Below are 25,083 nucleotides of genomic sequence, written 5' to 3' on the forward strand. Positions count from 1 at the left end.
AAGTACTCTCAGCACTCAGCCAGGTGGTGAGGAGGCTCCAGTCCAACAGTACTGCTTGCAGCTCTGCCACAGCTGAGAGGGACCATATGTCTCTGCCCTCTAGAGTCTGCCCCAGCCCAGGACTGCCAAGCCGTTAGGCCTATCCCACATATGTGTCATAATACTGTTAAGCACCAGGTCTTCAGGAGGTTAAGACATTGCTGTAATTCAGTTTGTTTTTGCCTAAGTGAACAACAGAGAAATGGCCACGGGGAGGTCCACAGGGCAGTGGTCTTCCCCAAGGACTTACACCTTCTTTAGACAGGTAGGCCTACGTTTGCTTCCTTGTGGCACTTTTAATCAGCTAATCTCTATGCAGCATGTAAGACTACTGATGAAACACAGTTTGGAAACCATGTTTGCTCCTTGAATGGGCACAACTGCCAACTGAAGATTTACCTGAAATAATTTCTTTCAAACGTCCCTTATTGTAATTTTCATGGGATTATCAAACCGTAAACTAACAACGTAGCCTAACCATTTAGACATCGATATGTAAACCTAGGATCTTTCAAGCAATAATTCTTAACGTGTGAAGTGATATGACGTTGAAATACAGGTTGAATATCTAGGTTATGTGGACAGTAGTCGGCTTATCGTGTGTGGTCAAGCCACTCGTAATAAGTCCTCGTAATACGACTCCTAGAGCCTGAGAAGTACCATGATACTCACTACACTGTGCTGTGCTGCAGCTGGCTGTCGGGATAAATGTAAAAAGGAATAAGCTGCATTGTCAAAATTACAGAAAACAACTTGAGTATAGCTTTTTATTTGTACAGTAGTGGACACCGCTGGTGAGCTTTGCGTTGTTCCGTTTACCGTTACCACGGAAACGTTGTACCCAATCAGAGACGATTTAGCAGGGTGCTGTGGAAACAGTAGCCAATCATAGATTCTGTTATTTAAGAGTCACTCGGTTTGAAACGGCCAAGCAAGTATTAGCATTTCCCAACTGACGGAATAACTCGGGAAACGGAGAAGTGTGGTAGCCTGCATAGAAATATAAACCAGGTAAACATTTTCGAAAGCATAGGTACGTTATCCCATAGTTATAATTTACTCCTAGAGACTGTAAAACCGCACTAACGTTACTTGCTTCAAGAGTGTGTTTTTCAGCTTTGCAGCCAAAAAGTAAGCGTCTCTGTTTTTATGTAACGTTAACAGTAACGTAACTGTAGCCTAGAGAAAGTTACACTTGCATATATTATCGTCCTATTTTGTAAGTTAGGTTGTTTTAAAGATTTTGTACGGTGTTTTACAGGTAACGTTACGAATTTACATTTTGCCTACCAATGAACCAGTGTATGTTGTGAAATGTAGCTAGCTACATTTTGCATGTTTTGTGACGTTAACGCTATTTGAACAGATATGTTTTGGTCTTTATTTTATTTATGTAATGTATCTGGAAAGGGAACATGTACAATATTAAACATTAATGTTACCATTTGATGTATTTTACCAGAGTTAGCCTAAAGCTAATTTTCATCTGCCGGCCCTTGGCAGGTTACAATTAAAACATCCACACAGTGATAGAATAGCACTAAAGACAAACAAGACAAGGCACATAATAAAAAGTTACACAGAGTAGTACATCACACACACGCACACATACACACACACCATGTCAGCAACAAGTATATGTTAGACAAATTAAAAACAAGAATATTTGTATACAAAACAAATAAATAACGTGCAAAGTCAATGGTACACAGAGTTGAGTAGCTTTTTAGCAGATTTCTCGATTTGACTTTAAAGCTACTGTTAGAATTATAACTTTTTATGTCATCTGGTAGGACGTTACACTGAGTTGTGGCTTTCACAGATAAAGCTGACTGGCCAGTGGCAGTGCAACGAAAGGGAACAGTACAATCTCTTATAGAAGATATTCTTGTGGATTTGATAGAGTTCTCCGAATGGAGGTAAACATGTAGTAGAGGAGGGGCCAAAACATTTAAAATTTTATACAAAAGACACAAATTTGAAAATAGTTTTTTGTACATGACCACTTTCATACAGCTTCTCCTTTATACCCTATGTTCTATAATTTATTTTAGTTCATCCTGTCCTGGATATACAGTAACTTGTAGCTACATCATTAAACAAAATGTAGAAATTACAACAATTGGTACTAAACCACCATGTGCAAAAGACAGTGTGTAGAAGTATGTTGTATGAAATCTTGATAAGCATTATCATTTGTCCCAATGATTTAAAAAAAGACACAAGCATTTTATGTTAATATATTAAGTATTCAGTATAAACCACATTATACAACATATGACTTACATGGGAGGCATATATGTGGCTTGACATTGCTAACTTGTGCTATTGATAGTGTTTCCTTAAACTAACACCATTCCAACTATATATATCTTTGTCTAGATGTCCTCAGACGAAGAGGAACCAACCAGTCCTGTTCTGCCCAAGGACTCTGATCCGGGCAGCTCTGTCTCCTCTGACCTTCAGGTGATTTAAAAAAAAAATAAATAAATAACATTAACATTCACAATTTATGCATTAATCACATTGCTCAGATCAGGGGACACACCAAAGTTGTGTGGCACATCTTCAGCGTGAAGTCGGTTAGGGCAAGCAACACATGCAATCAAAAAATCAAGCTAGTTTTAAACATACACTCTGTTTCAATCAATAATCCAAACCACTTATTTGGAATTGAAAAGAAAGGTAAACACACCCCAAATGTCTATTAGAATTGCCCATTGCATTGCAAAACTAAATGCATGTACAACTATTTTAAGTAAGGTAAGTCAATTTAAGTTGAAGCCAGAGGTAGCTCTGACAAATTGAATGGATGTTTGCAACAGGCAGTTTGAATAGTAACTTTAACATTCACCATAGGTTTTACTTCTCAGGAAGTGATTTAGATAATATTGTTAAACTGGGATTTTGTTAAAATACCTATTTAGTTGCTTGAGTTGCTTGCCCTAATGGACTCACTGTAAAGCTGTATTAGGGTCTCGAAATTGACGATGATGACTAATGTTATCATAACCAATAGAAAAAATTGCTATTAAAATAAGCAACTATGAAAATAAGATACAGCAAAAAAAAAATTAAAAGGTGATGATGAATCAGGGAATCGATAGACACTTGAGCCCACTGGTCTGGTCTGTTTTGTTTTTTTTTTTTTTGTTTTTGTTTTTTTTTTTTACTGTTTATGGATCATCAGGATGAGTATGAGGAGCTGCTCCGCTATGCTGTGGTCACCCCTAAGCTTGAAAAACTCACCAGTGCTCACTTGCAGCGGCTGAGCACCTCACATCTGTCTGCAGAGGGTCAGACTTCCCAGAGAAAAGATGACACAAAATCACAGCGCCCAGCAGGTATCTTGGGTTCCTCTTGTATGCAGGACACTTTCATACACACATTTCACTAAGCCTTTCTGACAGAAACACAACTTGAGTCCTTCCAGACACTGCCCCCATCAAATGATCAGCTGTCAAAAAGGATTTGGCATCACAACATGGAAACAAATGCAGTGTGTGTTTATCAGCCTCATATTTTCAGCTTGTAAACCAGTCTAGTCAAAATGCATATGATATCAGTCTGTCAGATTGTACCCCCTATCTCTTTCCCCTACGATACCCACATCTTAAACAGTCGATCAGTCCACCCCCCCCAACTCCAGCTCCATCTGCAGCTCTCACTGGAGGTTTAGTGCTTTAACTGTCATGGAGTAGTGCACAGGGATGTAGAAAGCAGATGGCCGATTGGTAATGATCTCCTGGCACTCTGCCAGTACTGCTCTTTAGAGTGCAGGCTTTCTCTTCCCCATGCAGAATTTAATTAAGATATTGACATAAATGCATTCCTGGTTGAGGAGCCATGCTCGTCTTATTCAGCATTCTAGCTATCACCTTTTCTGTTCTTAAACTTTCTTTTGTTTTCTGACTTTTACATTTTACTTTTACCTTTTTAATTTTACTCACTTATTCCAGGCCAACATTTTATTTTAGCAACATTTCCTTTTTATCTATTTTCCATTGTGCCTCTCTCTCTGACTTCCTTCCCTCGTCTCTCCTGTCTTCTGTCAGATACTACCACTGAAGCTAAAGATGGGAGGCATTCTAGCAGGAGTGTGAGATTATCACAGGCCTCCCCCTTGATTGTTGAGCCCTCCACACATTTAAGAGCCTCTCCTGGTAAATTGAATTAAAAATAAAAAGAAACAAAATGGTTAGGTCTGATATCTATATAATTGTATATTAATGTCTTTTACTACCAAATAGATAGTAATTAGAAATACAGAGACCATCCAGTTGCAATATTGTCTCATTTTACTCAGTCTGTCTGTGTTTCTTTTTTGTTCCCCTTCCAGCAGAGGAGATAGGTCATCAGTCCTCTAGCAGGGCGTCAGGGCTCTCAAACACTCCCTCAGACAGGTTACAGATGGCAGCTGATAGGTCTAGGCCAAACAGCCCAGACCCCCTTGAATCTGCTGTGACAGAAATGTTTATCTCAGAGGAGAACATAAGCAAGATGGAGAACATTCTGGACACGTGGAGTAACAACCTGAAGGTTAGTCTGCTTCTTCATACAGTAGAACGCTCCTTCCTCAATCAATCAGTTTAATGGCTCTTATTTGCTGTCTGCTTGAGAGCTGACCATAGATAATGTTGTATGGCTATATACTATTATATATATATATATATATATATATATATATATATATATGTGTGTGTGTGTGTGTATGTGTATATATATATATATATATATATATATATATATATATATATATATATATATATATATATATATATATATATATATATATATATATATATATATATATATATGAAGATGTCAGAGATTATGAAGGGAATATAAAGTGTTGGAGTCTCAGGAAGGCTCGTTGAATAGGATGACAGCTCTGCTCCTCATGGCACCAGTGACCTTTTAATTGTATCTCTGATTTTGGAGGAGGTGAGTGCCTGGATGTTGGTGTCCTTCCTGCCCTTTTCTTCTGATGTTGTACAGCTCATTCATGGAGGGCAGATGACAACCCATCACCTGCTAAGCGGTGCTGATAAAAGAGTAGAGTTTGACCTAGGAAAAGGCAGTGAAGAACCATGAACTGTAGAGGATGTTGAGACTCTTTCAGTTCTCTTGACTGATAGAATTGATTGCTTGTGAGCCTGATGTTGCAGGAAGAAAATCTAGTGTTAACCTTCCAAATAAGCCAGACATGTTCACATTGTGGGTGTTGGTTATGTTTCACCCTGTAGAAATTTAGCTGAGGTCACAATTTTAACCTTTTACTTCTAAAGCCAAATTTACGCTATACTTCTGCATTAGGGTGTTGTGGAGGCTGCATGTGGTAGCCTGTTCTAGACCTCTGAATCTGCTAGAGGTGTACCTCCTTAAAATGTAACTGCACGTCAGAACTGTAAATCAAATCTGCAATCCAACAAAACAAGACTAGAGATGAAATCTGCCAGGTTTATTTAGCAGTTGCTGTCAGTGACAAAACCTCCGGCACACCTGTTTTTATCTAATTTAAAAACAACTGAAGATATGTGTACATATGTCCATATTTACGAAAGTAGTGTAATGAGCACACTGTGACTGTCCCACCCTCTTTTCCCTAATTAGTCAAATGTACTGACTGAGCTTAGGAAGTGGAAGGTGGCATTCAAGGAGCAACACAAGCTGGCGATGAGGAAGGAGAGGGAAAGGTATGCAGCCCAGACAGCTGGCCTGAAGTCAGAGCTAGACAGCCTAAAGGGGCTGCTACACACCTACGAGACTTCCAACCAGAGAAAAGATGAGGTAACTACATGTGTATTTATTTTCTTTCTTTAGTACATAATGTGCTGGTTGGTTGGACATGGATTAAGTACCAGACTGAGATTTAATTTCCAGTAATTTCCATTGTTGTGAAGTTTTAGTGTAAGACTGGGTGGGCTTAATCCATGTCTAAGCTATCAGCCCCATATCTCTATCTTTTGCTCACTGGTACATTGTCTCTCATTCTTATGTACATTTAGCAATCGAAAGAAAAATATTAGCATCTGCGTCTGCTTTATAGACTGACAGCTTATTGTGTGATGTGTCCTCCCTCAGGTGATTGTGAACCTGAGCCAGGTGTTGGACAGACAAAAAGAAAAGCTTGAAAAGATGAGGACTTTCACCCACTGGAGACTTCAGCACAGTGAGGCCAAAGAAGAGGTACACTAATGCAACATTGTGGTGTTTCCCAACAGGTTGAAAACCTATTTGTTAGATTAGCTAGATTACTGTTAGTGCAGTTTAATGGTTTATACAAATTATCAGTCTCTGCATGAATAACCGACCCATACATCACTATGTCACTGAACATGCACATATTTACACATTTTTACAAAAAAAAAAAAAAATATATATATATATATATATATATATATATATATATATATATATATATATATATATATATATATATATATATATATATATATATATATATATATATATATATATATATATATATATATATATATATATATATACACTACTAAACTCATTTATTTATTTTTTTACATTTACAAAATACCTGTTCATGCCATTTCTTTAAAATGGAAAATTTAGTGGATGACTCATATTTTTGTCTAAAGCATGATGCAGAAAGTGCACCACAAGAGAAAATGTACTGCACCTGCACAAAAATGAATTATGGGTATAATTATTTCCTTGTGAATATTTTCATGGTCTTGTGGTTCCCTGCCAGGCTCATGCTGCTCAAGCAGCGCAGCAGCATTACAATTTGCAGCTGAAGAAGAAGGTTTGGCTAGGCTGGCACTCTCTGATCCAGAAACACTGGAGGGTCAAGGTGGAGCGGGCTTGCCGTGCAAGGGCTGAAGAGGTCTGCACCCGTCTGTCTACAGAGTATGAGGCCAAGCTGTCAGAGGTAAATAAGCGGGTGAAGGACCTGCATATGAAACAGTATGTGTATGGTGATGCTCCATTGCTGAATTCATACTCGGCTCTACATAATTTGTTTTACCACAGGAATCACAGCACACTGTAGTCAAAAGGATACACTGTACAAGGTCTCATCAGTGAATTGTTAGATAACTTGAACATCTCAGTGAATAACAGCCACACTAAACTTGATTAATAGATTGCAGTGAAATCACTGCAGAGCAGGTATGTGCGATTGAGACGGTGTGACAGGAAGTGGCAACGAAATACAGATTAATTTGGGGATATATGTATAGCAAGGGTGCAACACAAAGTCCTAAGATTGAAAGCAAGAAAATGAACAAATAGTCAGTACTGTATAAACTGTTAAATGACTGATTCTTTCTGTATTCTGCTTCCTGTCTCCGCAGCACTGTCAGGCTATAGAGAAGGCCCAGGCAGAGATTCAGAGACTACGACTAGAGAGAGAGCGCTATGAGGAATCTATGAAGAAAGCCTTTATGAGGGGCGTGTGTGCTCTCAACATGGAGGCTCTCGGCATGTTCCATACTACGGAGGGACGACCAGAGCAACCTCCTGTTCATGATCAGCATGGTCTGTAACAGAATGACCACACAAGCCTATTTTAAGAGAATATCCATAAACAACTTGTGCATTAAAACTTGCACTGTTATCCTCATCACAAGCCCCATAACTGCATAAATAGACCCCTGCTCTATACAACAAAGCATACAGGCATTGTTACCCTTGCCCCTGTGCTGTATTGATTCAATGCAGCTATCAAGACAGAAAAGACAGAAACACCATTTCTCCAATAGAGTGCAACCATGTGCTTTTGACAATTGTGTCGATTTATGAATGAGTAAAGTGGATGGGGTCTTTGTTCTTTTCTTGAAGTCATTCACTGGCTCATCTAATGGAGTGATGAGTCAGTGCGTGTTCTGAGTGCTGACTGAGGGGTACTTTGCACAGGTTATAACCTTGATGTGACAATGAAAGTTGGGCTGGAAAAGCTCAATATCCCTTTAACTCATATAATTACTGTTATTAAGTGGTATGTTACATTACACCATTATCACCACACAATCCCATTGACACCAGCCAGGATAGATCTATGGTTTTAATCATAATCATAATCAAACCAAATTGCACCAAAAGCCAGGATTTGTCAGATCAGGCAACAGTTCTTAGTCTGCTATTTTTGGTGAGCACATGGCTGCTGAAGCTGGATCTCACTGTTTTTAGCTTGTACAAATTAACTATATCATGGTCTTCTGCTCATCCATCTGCTTTCAGGTTTAATGAGTCTTGTAACCTGAAATGCATTTCATTATGTTACAGTCAAACTGGGCTGTTAAGTGTGTACTCTTTTCTGTTGCTTTGAACAAGAGTTGATTTTGTCTTTATAATCTCTCTCATTAAAAATCAATTGATATGAAGTGATATTTAGCCTTTTTAAGTACACATACTTGATAGGAGTTATGCATAATTAATGATCAGCCACCTTTTTAATTTGATAAATGATGATTAAATATATATATATATATATATATATATATTTAATCATTTGTATTGAGACCTAGAAAGTTGATTTGTTCAATCAAAAGGAAACATCAGATGGGTAGGCTTTTCATTCACAGGATCATCAAGAGTTCCTAATCAATTGATTAGGAAAGATTCAGAACTCCAGTACAACATTCAGCTTTAAAATGTGTTATTTTCTGTAACCATACAAACTTGTATCAAGAATATATTGTGAGTCTGATACAGTTCATATGTTTTTCTTTCTGTAGATGTTCTGCCTCCCCAGGATGAGCCTGGCTCTACTACATTGGCTCAACTTCAACCATATCCCATCTCTTCCACACGGTTCAGCCCAGTCCACTTTGACCGCCCGGACCCTTCCCACAGCGAAGTAGAAGATATGGTGAGACACTGACAATTTCTAATGAAAACACATTTATTTACACACCATAGTTCTTCTGTGCCATAGTTCAATTTCTTCTCAAATCTCTCATTTGATCTATCAATCCATCAGTCTCATAAAAAAAAGTCTCTGAATTAGAATTTTGAATATGCTGTTGTATTTGCATAATTTTCTTTTTCTTTAATTTAAAATTTTTATTTGTTCTTACCTTTTTTATATTGCTGCAAATTCTTGCTTCATACTCAAGTGTTCTCATGTAGATGCCACTATAACCGAAGTATTAGTTCAGTAGTGTTACATTTGCTTTTGTAATTCCTTCTGTTTTTATTTGCTGCACTATGACTCACTTCCTCTCAATCCCCCTCCTGTTCCTGATTCTCTTTTCCTCAGATGGGCTCTGGTGCCCCCTTGTCCAGGGCAGAAGTACTCCCTCCCACTACAATGGTGCACAGCTCAGTCCCACTTGGGGGCACGGCAAGTTCCCACAAACAGGTTAGCAGATGGACATATCGATCTATTGACTCTGGTACAAGGGGGCAATGTCCACCTTCACAACAGTTCAATTCATTCATTTTTATTTATATAGCACCAATTCATAACAGAAGTTATCTCATTGCACTTTTCCTATAGAGCAAGTCTAGGCAGGCACAATGCAAATACCACCTAGAATTTGTTTTTGTTTTTTTAATTAGTAGTAGTTTAATAGTAATTGTAGTGTTAATATTAATAAATTAATAATACACACAGCTATGTGTAATTATGATGGTAATTATACCATTGAATAAATGGTTATCAAACTGGTGACCAACAACACAAAATTACTCAAGTTTAGTAAAAAAATAAATAAATAAATAAAAACATTTTTAAAAGTCTCTAATATAGTAATCACATTTATACATGATGCAATAATGTTGTTTCAGGTCAGTGGTCGTATCATCACAGCCAGTCAACAAAAACCCTCAAAGACTGTAACAGCTCGCATCACTGCACGTACTGATGTTGGTAAGGCTGCACGCAGCAACCTCCAGGTGATGGGCGTGGCTCCGCCCATGAGTTCTGTGATAGTTGAACGCCATCATCCTGTTACACAGGTATGGGACCCGTGTGCATGACTAGTGTTACTCTGAAGTATTACTATCCATGTGTCATGTGTATACATTTATATATAGCACGGTGGCTCAGTGGTTAGCACTGTCTCACTGTCACAGCAAGAAGGTCCTGGGTTTGATTCCCAGGTGGGGCAGGGCCTTTCTGTGTAGAGTTTGCATGTTCTCCCTATGTTTGCGTGGGATTCCTCCTGGTTCTCCGGTATCCCACACCATCAAAAAAACATGTCCGTTAGGTTAATTCTCCTGTCAGTGCCCTTGACCAAGGCAGTGGCTTAGAACTGGAGTTGGTCCCTGGGCACTGCACAGTGGCTGCCCACTGCTCCTAATACTTAGGATGGGTTAAATGCAGAGAACGAATTTCATTATGCGTTGTGAAGCTGAAAAATAACATGAAAATGTTCTTTTGTCTCTCTTTTAATTCTTTCAGCTCACTGTCGGACAGGCCACAGCTGCTAAGTTTCCTCGCTCCTCCCAACAGGGCCACAGCTCCACTGGAGGCAGAAGCTCCTCTAGAACACACACCAGCACGTGCCATGTACACTCCATCAAAGTAGTTGACTGACCGCACACACATATCTCCCAGAAAGGGTTGCTCCCTAGTCTAGATTTAAAACTTAATGCATGCTATGCAACAATCCTAGAAATAGTTACCTTGGCATTAGTTTCAAGTCCATTTTTATTTTGATATCTTGGAATGAATTTGCCCTTGCTCACTACATTTGAAGTGAACATTTGATTGCCATTTTTCAGCTTCCTTTCATGAATGTGAAAGGCGCAATTTCCTGAACAATAGGATATTTCTCAGGAAAGTACTACATAGACACAGGTGTTTAGAACTGCAAATGTAAATGTTTATTTATTACCAGCTGGACAGAGTTTAGAATTACAAAATGGACATTTATGTCTATGAAAACGTTTTACTTTAAATTAAGCACAGGCGAGACTGTACTGTAATGTATAACATCACATTTAAAATATTTGTTATTATTGATGTTTTCAATTGAGACAGACCTTGCAACACCACAGGTTGTTTACTTAACCAAAGCCATATGTTAATGATCAGAATTTTATTTTTAAAATAAATTATTTTACTACTAACTTCCTGTACAGATCAGTATCTGAAAATGATGTACATGGAGTTCATTTTGTCAGTCCATATGTTGCAGTGTTAATCCTCATGAAATGCTGCAGCTCTTACTGCTGGCACTCTCTGCCTCCATCCGAATCTTATCTGTAAAACAAATTAACATTTTCTGTAATAAAATTTTTGTTTATAGATTCCTCAGTATATTTGTTTTGAAAAAGTTGTTAACTGAATGTACCTGCAGCCTTCCTGTTCCCTGTGAGGATGAGGCCCTGGTAGAGTTCTTTAGCAGGGCTCTTCTGAGCCAACTCCTCCCCGTGGAGCCAGATCAGCAGCATCCTGTTCCCATGCTCTTGATAACTGTGCTGACCTGTAAACAAACGTGCACACAGCACTGTACAGTCAGGAAAACAATTCAACTAGTAAGAATAGCCTCAAGTTTGCCTCTGTGCATTAGAAGATAAAATAGAAAAATTTAAATGGCGTCTGTTTGAAAAAATACAGTTATCCAAGAATATTTCTTTTATTGCCAAATTTTCCCCATAAATTTAGGGATTTGAATCTGTAACATAATCTGAGTTGTGGCACCTGTCCACTGCTCCTCGATGGCCGACACTTGCTCCTTGGTGAAGCCCCAGTTTTCTGCTAGTCTTTTCCAGTCTCCTGGTTTCAGGAGCTCATACGCCAGGCGCCAGGCCATCGAACGGAGCTGCTTGGTCTCATAGCGATGGTCGAGTTTAAACGTTAGCGGATACTCGCTGTGAACACTCTCATTAAGCTCAGGGTTGGCCTGAAAGGGCAATTAAATCACATCAGCAGATTGATAAAGGTCACAAGCCTCAGAGAGCGCAGGGGCATGGGAAGACATTATTGGAAAGACACACACGATTAGCAATATGAATGCCAGAGTTAAACATTTTGAAAATCAAGAAGGGAAGGGAATCAGGCATACCTTTAATTAAATTGATGGTAAATTGGCTGTCAAATGTTTCTGGGTTGTGAGTCATTTTTTTTACCGTAGATGTTTTAATAGTATTATAGGGGATTCAACTAATCTAGAGTGTGACGTTAGGAAATGAATCATTTGTGATGAATGTAATTATTGATTTTGAGGCCTCAAGAATGGATTATGGCACACGTGAAAACAGAAAAAGTTTTATTATATTAGTATTATTCCACTATCTCTCACCTCCCTCCAAGCGTAATATCTTTCTGCTTTGATGATCATGTCCACTATAATCACCTCGTCAGCTCTGACTGCCACACCCAGAGCCGTCTTCCCCTGCTACTCCGAATCCAACATGTACAACAAAATACACAAACTTCAATTAGAACTGTAAGGTATCAAATTTAGAATTTGATTTTTCTTACAGTTTCAATGTATCCTGCTGCTGTTATGGCTTAAATGAATCATACAAAGTGTTTTGCCTTTAAGTCCTGAAAAAAGTACAAGAGCATAATTTAACTTGTATGGCAGCTACACTATGTAAGCTCTAGAAATTGTGTTTTTGAGAATTCTTACCCTGTCTCGGAGTGTCAGATCCAGCCCAGCTTTAAGAAGCATTTCCACGATTTCTGTTCTGGCCAGCTCTGCAGCAAGATGCATAGCAGTCTGGGACCTCTAACAGTTCATGGTTCAATAATATATGAAATACAACAATACAATGAAACATACAAGAAAGCATTTTCTAAATGTATTTATTTTCTTATATATACTTTGTCTTATTTTACTGTTACTAGGGAGATCATACCTTATTGGTGACATTAATGTTGCAGCCAGCCGTCAGTAGAGAATGGATGACAGGGATGTGACTGTTCTTCACTGCCAGGTGGAGAGGAGCCTCTAGGTGCTGAGAGCAAAAATATCCTGTTACACAACATGAGCCCAAAAAACAAACTGTTAGTTTAGGAGAAAATATGTAAAACTACAATGATATGCATCCAGGCAGAGTGTCAGCAACACAGCTGATGTGTGTGTGATCTGTGTTATCAAAGATCTTTACTGAAAGAGTGTACTACTGCCACCTACCTTATGTTTGCTTACCTGATTCTTAAAGTCCATATGGGCTTTGTACTCTAATAGGAGTTGGACAAGAGCTGTGTCTCCTCTTTCTGAAACTGGATGGAGAGCAGTGCATTTGGCCTACAAGTGAGGGAGGTTTAGCTGTAGGCCTACTGCCAGTACAAAAACATTATTCACCACATAAAATTTGCTACTACCTAAAGGATTAACCACATTCAAATATTTTACAGTAATGCATTATTAACAGGGCACCTAGTGCTCTATTGTACCGTTGTGAGGATGTTGGGGTCACAGCCAGCCTCCAGCAGGGTCAGGACACATCCTTCCTGGCCATTGTCTGCAGCCTGGTACAGTGCTGTCTCACCATCCTGCAGCACAGAAAATCCATCAAAAAAATATAGTAGTGGTGCTAGATAACCATAACAGAAGCACAAAATTCTTCTCTGGTGGACCACAATTAAAAATGACTTACTATGCTCGCAAATTATAACAATGTTTTTAGGCCTATACCCAAGTAGAATTCAGCCCACCTTACATTGAAGGAACTTGGACGGGCATCAGTAACTTAATAGCCAAAACATTATTTGATAAGGGTATATGCAGATATTTCTGGGGAGTCTTTTTAACATTTTTAATTAAGAACAGGTAATGACTGTCATCATAATTCAGATGATGTCCATCATTAGGCTCCAATCCCAGTTAGAAGAATCTTTGACCAGAAGCACCAAGTAAATCTTATCAAGTATAATTTACCAGTCAGAGCTGAAGTCCAAGCCAGAACACAGTTTGCCTTGTTAGATACAGTAATAGTAACCAGTACATGTTTGATACATCTTAATGAATCCAAAGTGGAGCCACCATCCAGCAGTGGATTAGCCACTGAGCACACACTGTCACAAACCAAACCGTGATAGAGAGGATGTTTACACTGATTGTCTACCATATTGACTTCATCCCGAGTATCAAAGCTCTGCAGCAGCAGTTGGACGGCATCCAAGTGGCCGTTCCTGGCAGCCAAGTGCAGGGGCGTGTCCCCTCTCTGGCAGAAGGGAGGGAGGGAAACAACTCGCATCAAAGAAAGTTTGACTTTGAGCTTTCTTGCAGGTGTGACACACAAAACAATGTGCACTCAGACACACGTGAGCATAAATAGCAGTATATTGTAAATAGATGCACGCAAACCAAAAACACATGAACAAGTCCACACACACCTTGTTGGGCTTCATGGTGGCCATGTTGTGTGGCTCCATCAGCATATCTAACATTTCAACACACCCATGCTCTGCCGCCAATGCAAATGCCCGGTGTCCTGACTGAAATATCAGAAGTGAGGTACGAACAACCACATTTACTGTTTGGTAGTCCTAAATAATTTGTAAAAGTGAATTATACAGTTGATTTATGAAAAATGAGTGTCAAGTAGATACCTGGTCATCTTTGTCTAGTTCTTTCATCTGCAGGTCATTAACAATATACTCTACAATTTCAGTGTGGTTGTTGATAGCAGCACAATGCATGATGTTCAGTCCTTCCTGAGGTGGAAAAAAAGCGAGTTATAATTTTTTTTTAAATATTTTCTGTTTAATCAAGCAGTGTGAAGTTTAAGTATCTGCCATTGTCAAAGAAATTTAACTTGAGTTGCATAAGGAAACAAAAGGATATGTTACAAGAACAAGAGGATCTGCTCTGAGGCTTGTAATGAGACAAGCTTAATGTTAGGTTCAAAATCCAGGATAATGAAAATAAATCAGGACTCAGGAGGAGGCATGTGTTATTGATGTTTTTTTTAGAACTGTTGCACAAAATAATAAAAAGACAAATGGCACAATTTCTCGTCATTTTTCTTTGTTACTGAAAAACAAAACTCTTTCTGCTTCTTCACCTCATTCTCAACCTTCTGTTCAGCCCCAGCCTGCACTAATAATTTCAGGATCTCCAAACTGCCAAACCAGGCAGCCAAATGAATGGGTGTCACGCCATACTGTCAGACACAGAACACAAAATGGAAGGTTGTGATTACTTTAAGTACTTTAAGTCTTTGGCTCAAGTTTTCAGATGCACGCATTTCAGACCCTCTCACCTTATCCTTTTGGTCAACCTTGACCCTGCGCTGTAGAAGAAGCTGCACAGCTTCCTTGTTTTTGCCAGCTACCGCATAGTGAAGGGCAGTCCTATTATTCTGAGGCAAACAACTTAATCAGTATATTATCCAATTAGCCTTTGAGTCTGTTTGTGTGATATTATACAATGCAGTATAGTGAGATGCAGATAGAGGGTTTGTCTACTTAGACCCACCACATTCTTTGCATTGGCATTCAGCCCTTTTCCAAGAGTCTTCATGGTCTCCACATCATTACTCTTAGCTGCTTCCATAAACTGCTTCTCTGCTTCAAGCACTGCACAACACAGCAGACAGGAAGGTTTTACATATGGTTATTTATATATATACTATATTATTTAATATACATAACAGCATGTACTAGGCATTTACAATGGCATTTGAATCAAAACCTCAACAAGAACATACTGTAAGGTAAACCGAGATGAGTATGTATCTGTTTTAGGTTTCAGCCTTGTGCAAATATAGTGTGTTTCTTGGAAAGAAACTGTCATGCTATGAGTATACAGTCAGTACACCACAATGAATAACTAATGATTAACTTCAGCTCTAACAGTATAAAGGGCTCAAGGGCTCAGTCCTGAAACAGAGAATCTTGCTTTAAAATACTGCTCCATGTTCTATCATTTTTATGTACTGTAAAGCCACAGTCTCTATTTATTTTCCACCTGTTCTCATTATGTTCTCCTTGTCCTTGCATACTCACACATCTCTTTGTTGTCATAGCTGTTGTCTGTATCGTTGTCCGAGTGTTTGTTCAGTATGAAATCAGCAAACCCCCTCACAGTCTCCTGTCTCATCCACTTTCGAGTGTCCAAATCTTCCTTCTTAGGACGATGCTTCTTGATCATCGCCTTCAAAGCCAAAGCTCTTCTGTCCATTGGGAAGCTCTATACTGTAAACGATCTCTTTGTGTAACCACGTGGGCTTGGTGTAATTTAATAAAGAGTCTAATGTTTGCACTGAAAGCAAAACAAAAACAAATACCTGAGGACACAGATCACACAGAAGATTTAAAAAACCCTGTTTTGCCCAGTTTCATGACTTCAAAAAGTGAACAGCAAGCCTTGAAATGGAAGTGTACTCCTACTGTTTTCTTAATGCTGGAGGGCTGGTCTGTGTTTACTTTACCAGCTCACACCCTTGAGAGACTGGTGAACATAAGGATCTGATAGTAGTTTAACTTGTTTGTACAGGGAAGTTTGACTATTTACACATACTCTTTTTCAGCAATGTTTCATTTTCACACAACCTTATACAAGAGTCTTTTGCTCCTGGCAACTGTGCAGTTTCACCTGGAACATGTGTTTTTCTTATCTGATTCAGGACTTAAACCAGCAACACTCCAGTCGCAAACTTACTTTAAACCGGTCTAATTCTGTGTGTTTCTTCAGTGAGCCAAACCCTTTTGGTTAAGTCTGATTAATGTCATCACCTAAAGTGAAATTTCAGTGGAATAGTAATTTATTTCAAATTCGATTTACACAATAGAAGGATTCTCTTATCTTCATTATTAAACATATACAGTGTTTACAAAAAATACAACTGGAAATTACTGAAAATATCTGAATAAAATAATGAAGATAAATTAAAAAAAACACTGGCACCTGAGCATTTAATAAATAACCTCATGATCCATTTAGCATACACTAAAATAAAAACATCTTCAGTAACAGAAACGAGCAATGAAAAACAACAGGGTCATAAAGATTTACATTAATTTGCCAGAATTAAAACCAACAGAAAATGTCCCTGTCGTCATTAATGTCTTGTTTAGTGCATGGCTTATAAAAAACAAATAAGACGCATTAGTGCACATATGTAGCTTCTTATGTCCACTATCTTGATTACAGATTTTTGAAGAAAAACAGTCGAGTATGGCTTTGATTGCAATGATTGTGAAGACAGTTGGAGCCATTGAGTCCATAGCATGACTAAAACCTGATGATGTTCTTCATTTCCTGTAGAAAACTCTCAGTTCCTCCAGATGAGGAAGGATGTTCTGCGTGCATGACTGTCACCTGAAAAACTTGTCGATGGTGTTGTGAGGACCAAGGCCTTTAGCCTTTTTAGAAGGAGGAGAGGAAGGTGAGTCCCGTCTAAAAGTCATGAAATCAACACAAACAAAAAACATAAAATTTTTATAAATTAAAACCTGTTGACATAACTGTAAATTCATACTAATTTACCTACAGTAGATGGAATATGCAGAGACCACATGTCACCTTTTGTGCAACAATCACTGATCAAGCAGTCTCACCTTTTGGTTTTGCCTTTACTTGCTTGCACTGGCAGGAGACGGCCTCTGTCTGTGAATAGAAACAGACACTTGTGAACATGGATAGAAAAAAAATAACTCCATCGTTATCTCTTCTCTGACAAAAAAAAAAAAAGACATCCACTGAGGAGGCACACAATTGCAGCACCTCTTGAGGGATATAAAGAGTGCAATTTCTGAGGCAGGCTTGTTTAAGAGGAAACCAGGTTGCAGTTCATTGTAGGAAATGAATAGGTGAGAAAGTCATTTAGCCATTTCCAAGACCAGGGCAATGGAAACCCCATGGACTGAAATGAGATGTCTTTTCTCTGTAGGAATCGATACAAACTTCTCACACAATGTAACTGTCTGTAAATAACAAGGTCATAGGCCACCAGCATCCTCCCAAATAGACATTCCTTCTGTTAACTCTAAAGATGTCATAGAGCCACAGTTTATAGACGTTACTGACAGGATCTGTTATCAGCAGAGATAGATATTCAGACTTTAGATCCATGCAGGAAACACTGACATACTTGGAACCCCAAAGTACACAACGAACAAAATGAATAATTAAAGCAGCTATAATCGATATTTTTAATAATAGCAATGTCTCAAATGAATGTGAAAGGGGTTTCTCATAGTGATGAACCTACGGAGAATTATTGCCGGAATCTATAGTTCTCATTAGCTTTATGGAGCTTTATAGCTAGTTTCGACTGTTTTGGTTCACTCTCACCGCTCTCATAGCGTCATTTTCTTATAGCGTCAGCAGGCAGCTGTTTTCAGCGAAAACGCTCTAAAAACCCACTGTACACTACCTGCTTAGCACCAACTTGTTTCTGCTGCCCCCAAGTGGCCAAAAAAAGCAGTTAAGGCAGGTTTAATGATAAAATACAACGAACAAAGAGCACAGAATGGGGTTATGCGAGGAAGTATTGCACAACCTCATTTATTAATATTTTAACACACACTCACCTATGGCCCATGGATTAATGGGAGGTGATGTCTGTCCCCCTAGCTCATGTAGGACCGCCTGGTTCAGGCAGAGGTCTACATGGTGGTTGAAGATAATGAGGTCATCACTGTCCTGGGTCAGCTGACATACTGGGCAGATGAGGACGGGGCCTTTATCGTTACATGACTGAGGCTGTTGCGAGGTCACGGTTTTGTCAACATCATTGATCAACAAAGCCGTTGGAATAGAATCGTTTTTCAAGCTGCATTGGTCTCCCTGAGGATCAACTCTGTTCGACTCCAACTCTTCACTGTTCTTTGCCTTCTCCTCTTCAACCCCACACTCCCCCCTCCATCTGTTCACCACTTCACATTCTTTATGGTCAATCTCTAGGCCCAAATCTAACTCTGTGTCAGAAATTTTGCATTGGTTTGGCTTTCTAGAGGCATCACTGAGACACTGATCTATATGTCTGTTGAAGACCTTCAAATCAGTCGTCTCCACCTGCCTGAAACACACCGGACAGGTGAGGCTCTCTGGCACTGTGCCACCACCGCCTGATGTGGACGTATGGGCCTCTACGGGGGAAACAAAGTAATTTTCTGAGAGATCTGAGGCTGTACAGTTACTCTTGTGTGCTTTTGTTGATGATTCTACACCATTTTGAGTGCCTGCGGAAGTAATCACAGAAGCATTCTCCCCATGTCCTTCCTCTGGTGTGCTTGCATTCGCTGCCTGGAGTTGCAGTCTTTTGGCATAAGCCCTTTGGAAGAAAGACTCACCAGTCTGGCTCCCCTCTAACCTCCTCTGCTTACTTAGCCAGGGACCTTCTTCTTGTCTCTGGGCCAGGGGAAGACAAGCAAGTGGCCAGGATTGAAAGGAGTGATTCGAGAGATGCTCTTTCTCAAGCTTTTCATGCATTCCTTGGGAAGAGCCACTAGAATCCGTCTTGCCTGGCTGAAGAAAGCCAATGATGCTCTTCTGCAGGGGCTTTTTATCATCCGAACTGACAAAAGCAGAGATTCTTATACCTACGAGCACAAAAACAAATTAGCTGGCGAAAACTTCAAAATGAATGACAACTGTGTTATTATTTCCACATGCAGTGTGTCACAGATCATTTAGATTTATTTCAAGTTAGTTATATTAATTGGTATGTCAGTTACATTGCTATATCTAATTACCCAGGAGCCTCAGTCTGAGTGGCTGGGGGCTTTCATTGTCTCTTTCCGTTTTCAGTAGGTCCTTAGCAACAGCAAAGATCTCATCCACTGTAGCAACAGCATACGGCAGCGTCAGCGCCCTGGTTTTCACCTCAAAGTTCACGTTCTTAAGCTTCAGTGTTACTGTTTTACCCTTCAGGAAAATGAAAAAAATACACAGTTGAATTCATATTAGGAAAAACAGTTACGGTCATTTCTTTTTGCTAACAACCTCTTAATTATAAGCATATTCAATGATACTGTATGGAAGGGCCATAAATAGAAGAGAGATGGAAATCTGTGTAATCTGTCATCACTGACTGATTTGTCAGAATACATTTTGTGAGAAATGCACCACAAAGCGCTTTTACAGTAATGTGATCATCCCCCAGGGAGACATTTCCAAGGCTGATAGTAGCCCCTGCTGTCTCCTTAATGGCCCTCCATTTCCTCCAGCTATCAAGGCCACATCGGGACGCAGGCAGGGGGGTGATGGTCGTGCCAAGCCATCCAGTCCTTTCTCTATCGATTCGAAAAGGAATGAACAGGTTGAGGTAATTATATGAGATTTGGTTTGGAGTCAGGGTGATTTTAGGTAGGCCAAGAAAAAGATGGTATTTCTTTTTCTTTTTTTTAACCAATGTAACCCTTTTCTCACAATCCATTTTTGTGGTTTTGTCCATTTCTGTTCAAATATCCCCAGTGCTTGCTTTATTTTGCTTCTCTTTGCTAGAGTGTTAAGGCAATATTAATCCAAGCAATTTCACAGCAGCTATCAAATGAACCTCATGTATGGCTGATGTAACCAGGACAGGTAACCAAAAATGTGTTTTAAGACAACCTACTTGTTCATAAGATATGCACAGAGTTATGTTCATGTTGAAAGATAAATGAAGCAACTCTCATTCACTACCTTCAGACCTTCTTTCTTCATGTCTTCTGCTAAGTCTTCACACAGCTCCCTGCATAAAGACAACTGCTCCTCAGCTTTACTCAGTTCTTTAAATGTCCTGTAAAGATTAAGTGTCAGAGAATGGAAGAGAGGAAATGAGGGAGAGTTAAGAGGATGAACACTAAAAAAAAAAAAAAAATCAATTCAACTATGTCAGTGTCTTTTTATGCCTCATTAAAACCATACCTTTCTGTGCTCATGCTTTTTCTTTCTTCATGCCTGTATGAAAGCACAGACAGTGAGTATTATCTCCTCTCTCTGAACTGGGTTTTTTTTTCCAATCAGTTGTGTTGTGTTGAGTTTTATTAGTGAAGTACCTTGGTATATATGTAGAGCCCAGACCCAGAGAAATCTGCATGAAATGATGCCAGGCTGTCTCCGAGAACAACAACGACAGCAATGCCATCTGCTGGCCAAGATGAGAACAGCTACTGATGCCCAGAGCGTTGAGCATCTTCTCACACACCTTCCCTATGCCAGAAACCTATAAGGATACACAAACACATTTTAACTGTATTTAAATATTGATATAGATTTTCTTTCAGCCATCTTTCCCCCGTCTGCAGCACATCATTAGTCACTTTACACCACATTTCTCAGCCTTTAATAATACAAAAACTCATGATTACATTCTAACATCTTTCCATAATTATTCACCAACTACACCACTGTTTATGTTTTAGTCTGAGCAATGTGTACTGTACTTTGCGAACTGGGAGATTCTGGACGAAGTCCATAACTGCCTCTCTGCTGGAGGGGAGTCTGTACTGACCGTTGGGCTTGTTCTTGTCACTGCACACCTTGGCAAGCATCGTGTTTGAAGCAATTCCTAGAAAAGTGAATAGCATAATTGAAAAGTGTGTTTGTAAATGAACAGCTGGTAAAACATACACATAATGTTGATCATAATTCTAAACTAAATGCGCAGGAAAGACTTTGCACACTTTTATTATTATTTCTGAGCAGTTTTGTTATTGTAAAGAATGAATTATACATAAAGTAGAGTTGCCTGTCCCCTCATATTTTTAAAATGTTGCTTTTATTCAGAAAGTAGCGAGGAGGGAGAGGGAGGAAAACAAAGAAGAAATATCTGGTAGGATGCAGTCACACATGGTTCACGAGCCAGAAGAGAGAAACACTGAACTGGTTTTCCTCTCACCTGCACTGGCAGTCAGCATGGTTTTCTGTTCAATGCGACAGCGCATCTCTCTCACAGCCTCCTCAACAGACTTCCCAAACACCTCAAACGCACCACCAGCAGCACCAACAGCTTCAGAGCCCGGCAAGCAGGGAGAGGTGCTCAGGCTGTCCTCAAACAGGACCGGAGAGAGGTCTTTCATCTCTGGCACTGTCTCCTTAGGAAGCTCAATCTGCTCTTCACCTTTACAGAAAATGTATTTTTTCACACAAAAATCAGATGGATTTCTAGTGTGTATGAAACTTAGCAATTTAACAGAAATGTCTCCTGTCATGGTGTCATGTATACAGTAAATGTGGCAAATGTTGCAGTTACAAATAAAACAACACACCACAACATATAATCATTCTACATTTCTGTATAAAGAATTCCTGCCTGTAACGGTGCTGCTGACGCGGAAGCGATGTGTACGGGAGGAATCTGGCCAGCTCTGCCTCTGTTCCAGGTGGTCTGTAAAATCCAGATAGGCTTCATCCAGGCTCACTGGCTGGAAGTGAGGGTCATAGTCTGAAAAAATCTCCCGGATCTAAAAGGGAGATACAAATTCATCAGCACCTGTTAGTTTAAGCAAGAAACCACAAAAGGGCTGCATAGCTTTTTTTTTTAATGTAAGTTTCAAGATGCATTCATCTCTTTGTCTGTGTTGCCATCACTCTTACCTCATTACTCACAGCTCTGTATTTATCAAAGTTGGGTGGAACAATAACTAAGTTGGGGCAGAGTTTCTTTGCAATGAAGCCAGGCATGGCGGCTCGGACCCCGTACTTCCTGGCATGGTAGTTAGATGTTGACTGAAAAAGAAAGGGTGAGCTCTAAATAAACAATCTGGATTTCAGATACAAAATTCTCATTTGAATGCTAAATTTGTCATTCATATAATGTTGGCACTAGTATCCATGATGTCTAATATTACAGTAACGTACTGTGCAATTGATTTTTCATTTTAAGTATTTAGTATGTATATATATATATATATATATATATATATTACATGCACATGAAGACTTATTCCTACACTGTAATTTGTAGTATTGCTGCATTATACTGTGAGAATCATGGTTAGGTGATTTATAATTATGTAGTGTGTGATATAATAATAATATTTCAAAACATACCGTAATTTTTTGATAATTTGCAACGCTGTGATTACAGGGTTTGTGATGAACTGTATCACCTAATGCATAGTTTTTCTATTACTATTTCTACCCTATCTATCACTGTCTGCCAGTATCTTATCTGTACAGTATCTGATGCACGTACACAACTAGCAAATCAATAAATTATGTAAGAAATTACTGTCATAATTGTGTCCATTTCCCAGATAACATTTTAACCCACCAACATGCTCATGGATCCTACAGCCATGGGCTTGTCCTTCAGCTCAGGACAGTCTCTCATCTCCACAGCAGCGTAGAAAGCATCCATGTCCACATGTACTATCACACGGCTTAGATCACGACTCTTCTCTAGCTCGGAGGCCATCCTCTCCACCTATAAAGAGAGATTTGATTAAAAACACTTAAGTAGCATTTGGAAATGTAGCTTTTTCATTTAATCATATTTGTCTGCATGTGTGTTTTTAAGTGACCGCCAAAAAGAAATCGATGCCAACCTTACCCAGTTAAATCCATAACATGTCTCACCTGAGCTTGTGCTTTCTTTAACTGTTGTTCTGTGATCTGTGCCTTCTGTAGCATCATTTTCTCAATGCGCTGGTTCACCTGCTGCTCTCTCTTCAACTCATTCTCATAAAACCTGGATCCCTGCAGGGAAACGACAAGGACAATAAAGACTTACAGACTCTGTAGCACAACTATAATGAAAAGCTACAATAGCACATCTATTTTTAGGACTGTATGCCATTACACTGGGGATATAGGACTTTCACACAAGGCTGGACACAGCCAGTAAAAGTGGACCTCACATTTGATATTGTCCACAGCGCACTATAGAGCCTTGTCCTTCCAAACACATTACTTATCTTTGTTAAGATTCTTCAGACACAGGAGAGAACATTTTGCAGATGACTGCAGTAAGGATGTATGAATGGAAGATTCTTGGTATTTCATAAAGATCTAACGAAACAAGTCTATTTGAGTAGTTAGTATCTACCTTGGATGACTCCATGATGATCTTGTTGATCTTGTCCCTGTCAAGACCCTCCATACCAGCCTTGTTGTCATTAAGGGCCATTCTGGAGAGGAAGCCCTCTGATTTAGTGGATGCAGCCCCACTCTCCATCCTGAAGAATGGACACTTGATGGGAGAGTAGTCGTTTGTTTTTTGGCAATATGGTCCAATTTATAACGATCGCCACTCTGTTCTAAAGTTAGTTGATAAACCTGTACGATATCGTAGCTATGTATCCCATTATGTGTCCGCCTTTTCTAGATAGACCAGATAACCAACCGTAATTCAGAAACTTACATTTTGAATCTGAACAGAAACAATCATGCGGAATCAAAACCGCTCAGCCGTCTAACGTTCATATCTAACGGTCATGTTTGAAAACAGTGACTGTCAGTGCCGCCATGACGGTTGGGGCGGCACTTCCGCATACATGCGTCATCACCGGAAAGGGCGGGACTTGCCTTGTCTATCTCTTTAAATAAATACATTCAATAAAGGACGTTTTGTATCACTGAATAGGTATTTGAGATCACATTGCGCCATTGAGAGAAGCTTTACGTGATCACTGATTTACCCATTTCAAGACGTCAAATAATTTTAAACCAACGTGCAAATGTTCAGCTACTAAGTTAACATAGTGTCTCCAGACAACTGTTCAGCTGTCCTACAGCGGCCCTACGTGGTTACAAAGTGTCACAGCATATTCTTGTTATCAGACATTATTTTACAGGAGTTATTTGAAAAAATACAAGTACCATAATATGTGTCCTTTAAAGCTGCAGATGATGGTAACGTTTATTTATTTTATTTTACCCGGACCTGGGAAAGTTTCCATTTAGACTTTATGGCTTGAAATTATGGTTTTCTCTCTCTGACATGTAGCGGACCTCGTGGACCTTAGACTGGGGCGTTATCATTGTATCTAAAGTACACGGAATATAGAAAGTGATCTACAGAAGAACACTAAGCACAAAACTTACTGGTAAAAATAACCTTTGGCATAGTTTAGTTTGAAGCATGTCGATCTGAAGGATCTACAGCAGCCACACAGTCAGATAATACAGAAAATCTAAAATAATAAAACTAGACCCGTTGATACATTCACTCAGACCCATAACGGATGAAAATGTAATTAACTCCAAAACCATCTTTACTGCATTTTAG

The 25,083-nt window shown here is 39.2% G+C and overlaps 3 protein-coding genes across 9 annotated transcripts; 1 reads left to right on the forward strand and 2 right to left on the reverse strand.

Annotated features, from left to right (window-relative positions):
- Positions 1 to 936: 936 nt before the first annotated feature.
- Positions 937 to 11,274, forward strand: poc5 (POC5 centriolar protein homolog (Chlamydomonas)). Of its 6 annotated transcripts, none has more exons than XM_044195003.1 (13): positions 937 to 1,050; positions 2,422 to 2,505; positions 3,230 to 3,383; positions 4,095 to 4,202; positions 4,379 to 4,578; positions 5,653 to 5,829; positions 6,124 to 6,228; positions 6,767 to 6,946; positions 7,371 to 7,554; positions 8,754 to 8,887; positions 9,278 to 9,379; positions 9,808 to 9,978; positions 10,424 to 11,274. In XM_044195003.1, exons 2-13 carry the CDS (start codon positions 2,422 to 2,424, stop codon positions 10,556 to 10,558), a joined length of 1,734 nt encoding a protein of 577 aa, XP_044050938.1. In that variant the 5' UTR covers positions 937 to 1,050; the 3' UTR covers positions 10,559 to 11,274. The 6 variants fall into 6 exon arrangements, with proteins under 6 accessions (XP_044050938.1, XP_044050939.1, XP_044050940.1 ...); XM_044195004.1 differs by having other exon boundaries at positions 940 to 1,072; XM_044195005.1 differs by having other exon boundaries at positions 1,032 to 1,170.
- Positions 10,826 to 16,544, reverse strand: ankdd1b (ankyrin repeat and death domain containing 1B). The gene is made up of 15 exons (XM_044195008.1): positions 15,929 to 16,544; positions 15,399 to 15,499; positions 15,184 to 15,282; positions 14,986 to 15,084; positions 14,531 to 14,635; positions 14,315 to 14,416; positions 14,044 to 14,142; positions 13,373 to 13,471; positions 13,125 to 13,223; positions 12,832 to 12,930; positions 12,603 to 12,701; positions 12,270 to 12,365; positions 11,669 to 11,870; positions 11,319 to 11,450; positions 10,826 to 11,227 (listed from the first exon to the last, which is right to left on the reverse strand). The coding sequence occupies exons 1-15, from the start codon at positions 16,101 to 16,103 to the stop codon at positions 11,172 to 11,174; spliced, it is 1,662 nt and encodes a 553-aa protein (XP_044050943.1). The 5' UTR covers positions 16,104 to 16,544; the 3' UTR covers positions 10,826 to 11,171.
- Positions 16,545 to 16,668: 124 nt separating this feature from the next.
- polk (polymerase (DNA directed) kappa) lies at positions 16,669 to 24,423 on the reverse strand. 2 transcript variants are annotated; one of them, XM_044194991.1, is made up of 15 exons: positions 24,217 to 24,423; positions 23,902 to 24,031; positions 23,433 to 23,552; positions 23,128 to 23,280; positions 22,449 to 22,580; positions 22,165 to 22,315; positions 21,751 to 21,972; positions 21,296 to 21,420; positions 20,909 to 21,075; positions 20,778 to 20,810; positions 20,553 to 20,649; positions 19,622 to 19,793; positions 18,458 to 19,468; positions 17,483 to 17,531; positions 16,669 to 17,321 (listed from the first exon to the last, which is right to left on the reverse strand). In XM_044194991.1, coding segments are annotated over exons 1-15 (2,646 nt in total). In that variant the 5' UTR covers positions 24,219 to 24,423; the 3' UTR covers positions 16,669 to 17,239. The 2 variants fall into 2 exon arrangements, with proteins under 2 accessions (XP_044050926.1, XP_044050927.1); XM_044194992.1 differs by having other exon boundaries at positions 23,902 to 24,423.
- Positions 24,424 to 25,083: the final 660 nt, after the last annotated feature.

This window comes from Siniperca chuatsi, linkage group LG5 (assembly GCF_020085105.1).
Source record: "Siniperca chuatsi isolate FFG_IHB_CAS linkage group LG5, ASM2008510v1, whole genome shotgun sequence".
In the NCBI taxonomy this organism is placed as follows: domain Eukaryota; kingdom Metazoa; phylum Chordata; class Actinopteri; order Centrarchiformes; family Sinipercidae; genus Siniperca; species Siniperca chuatsi.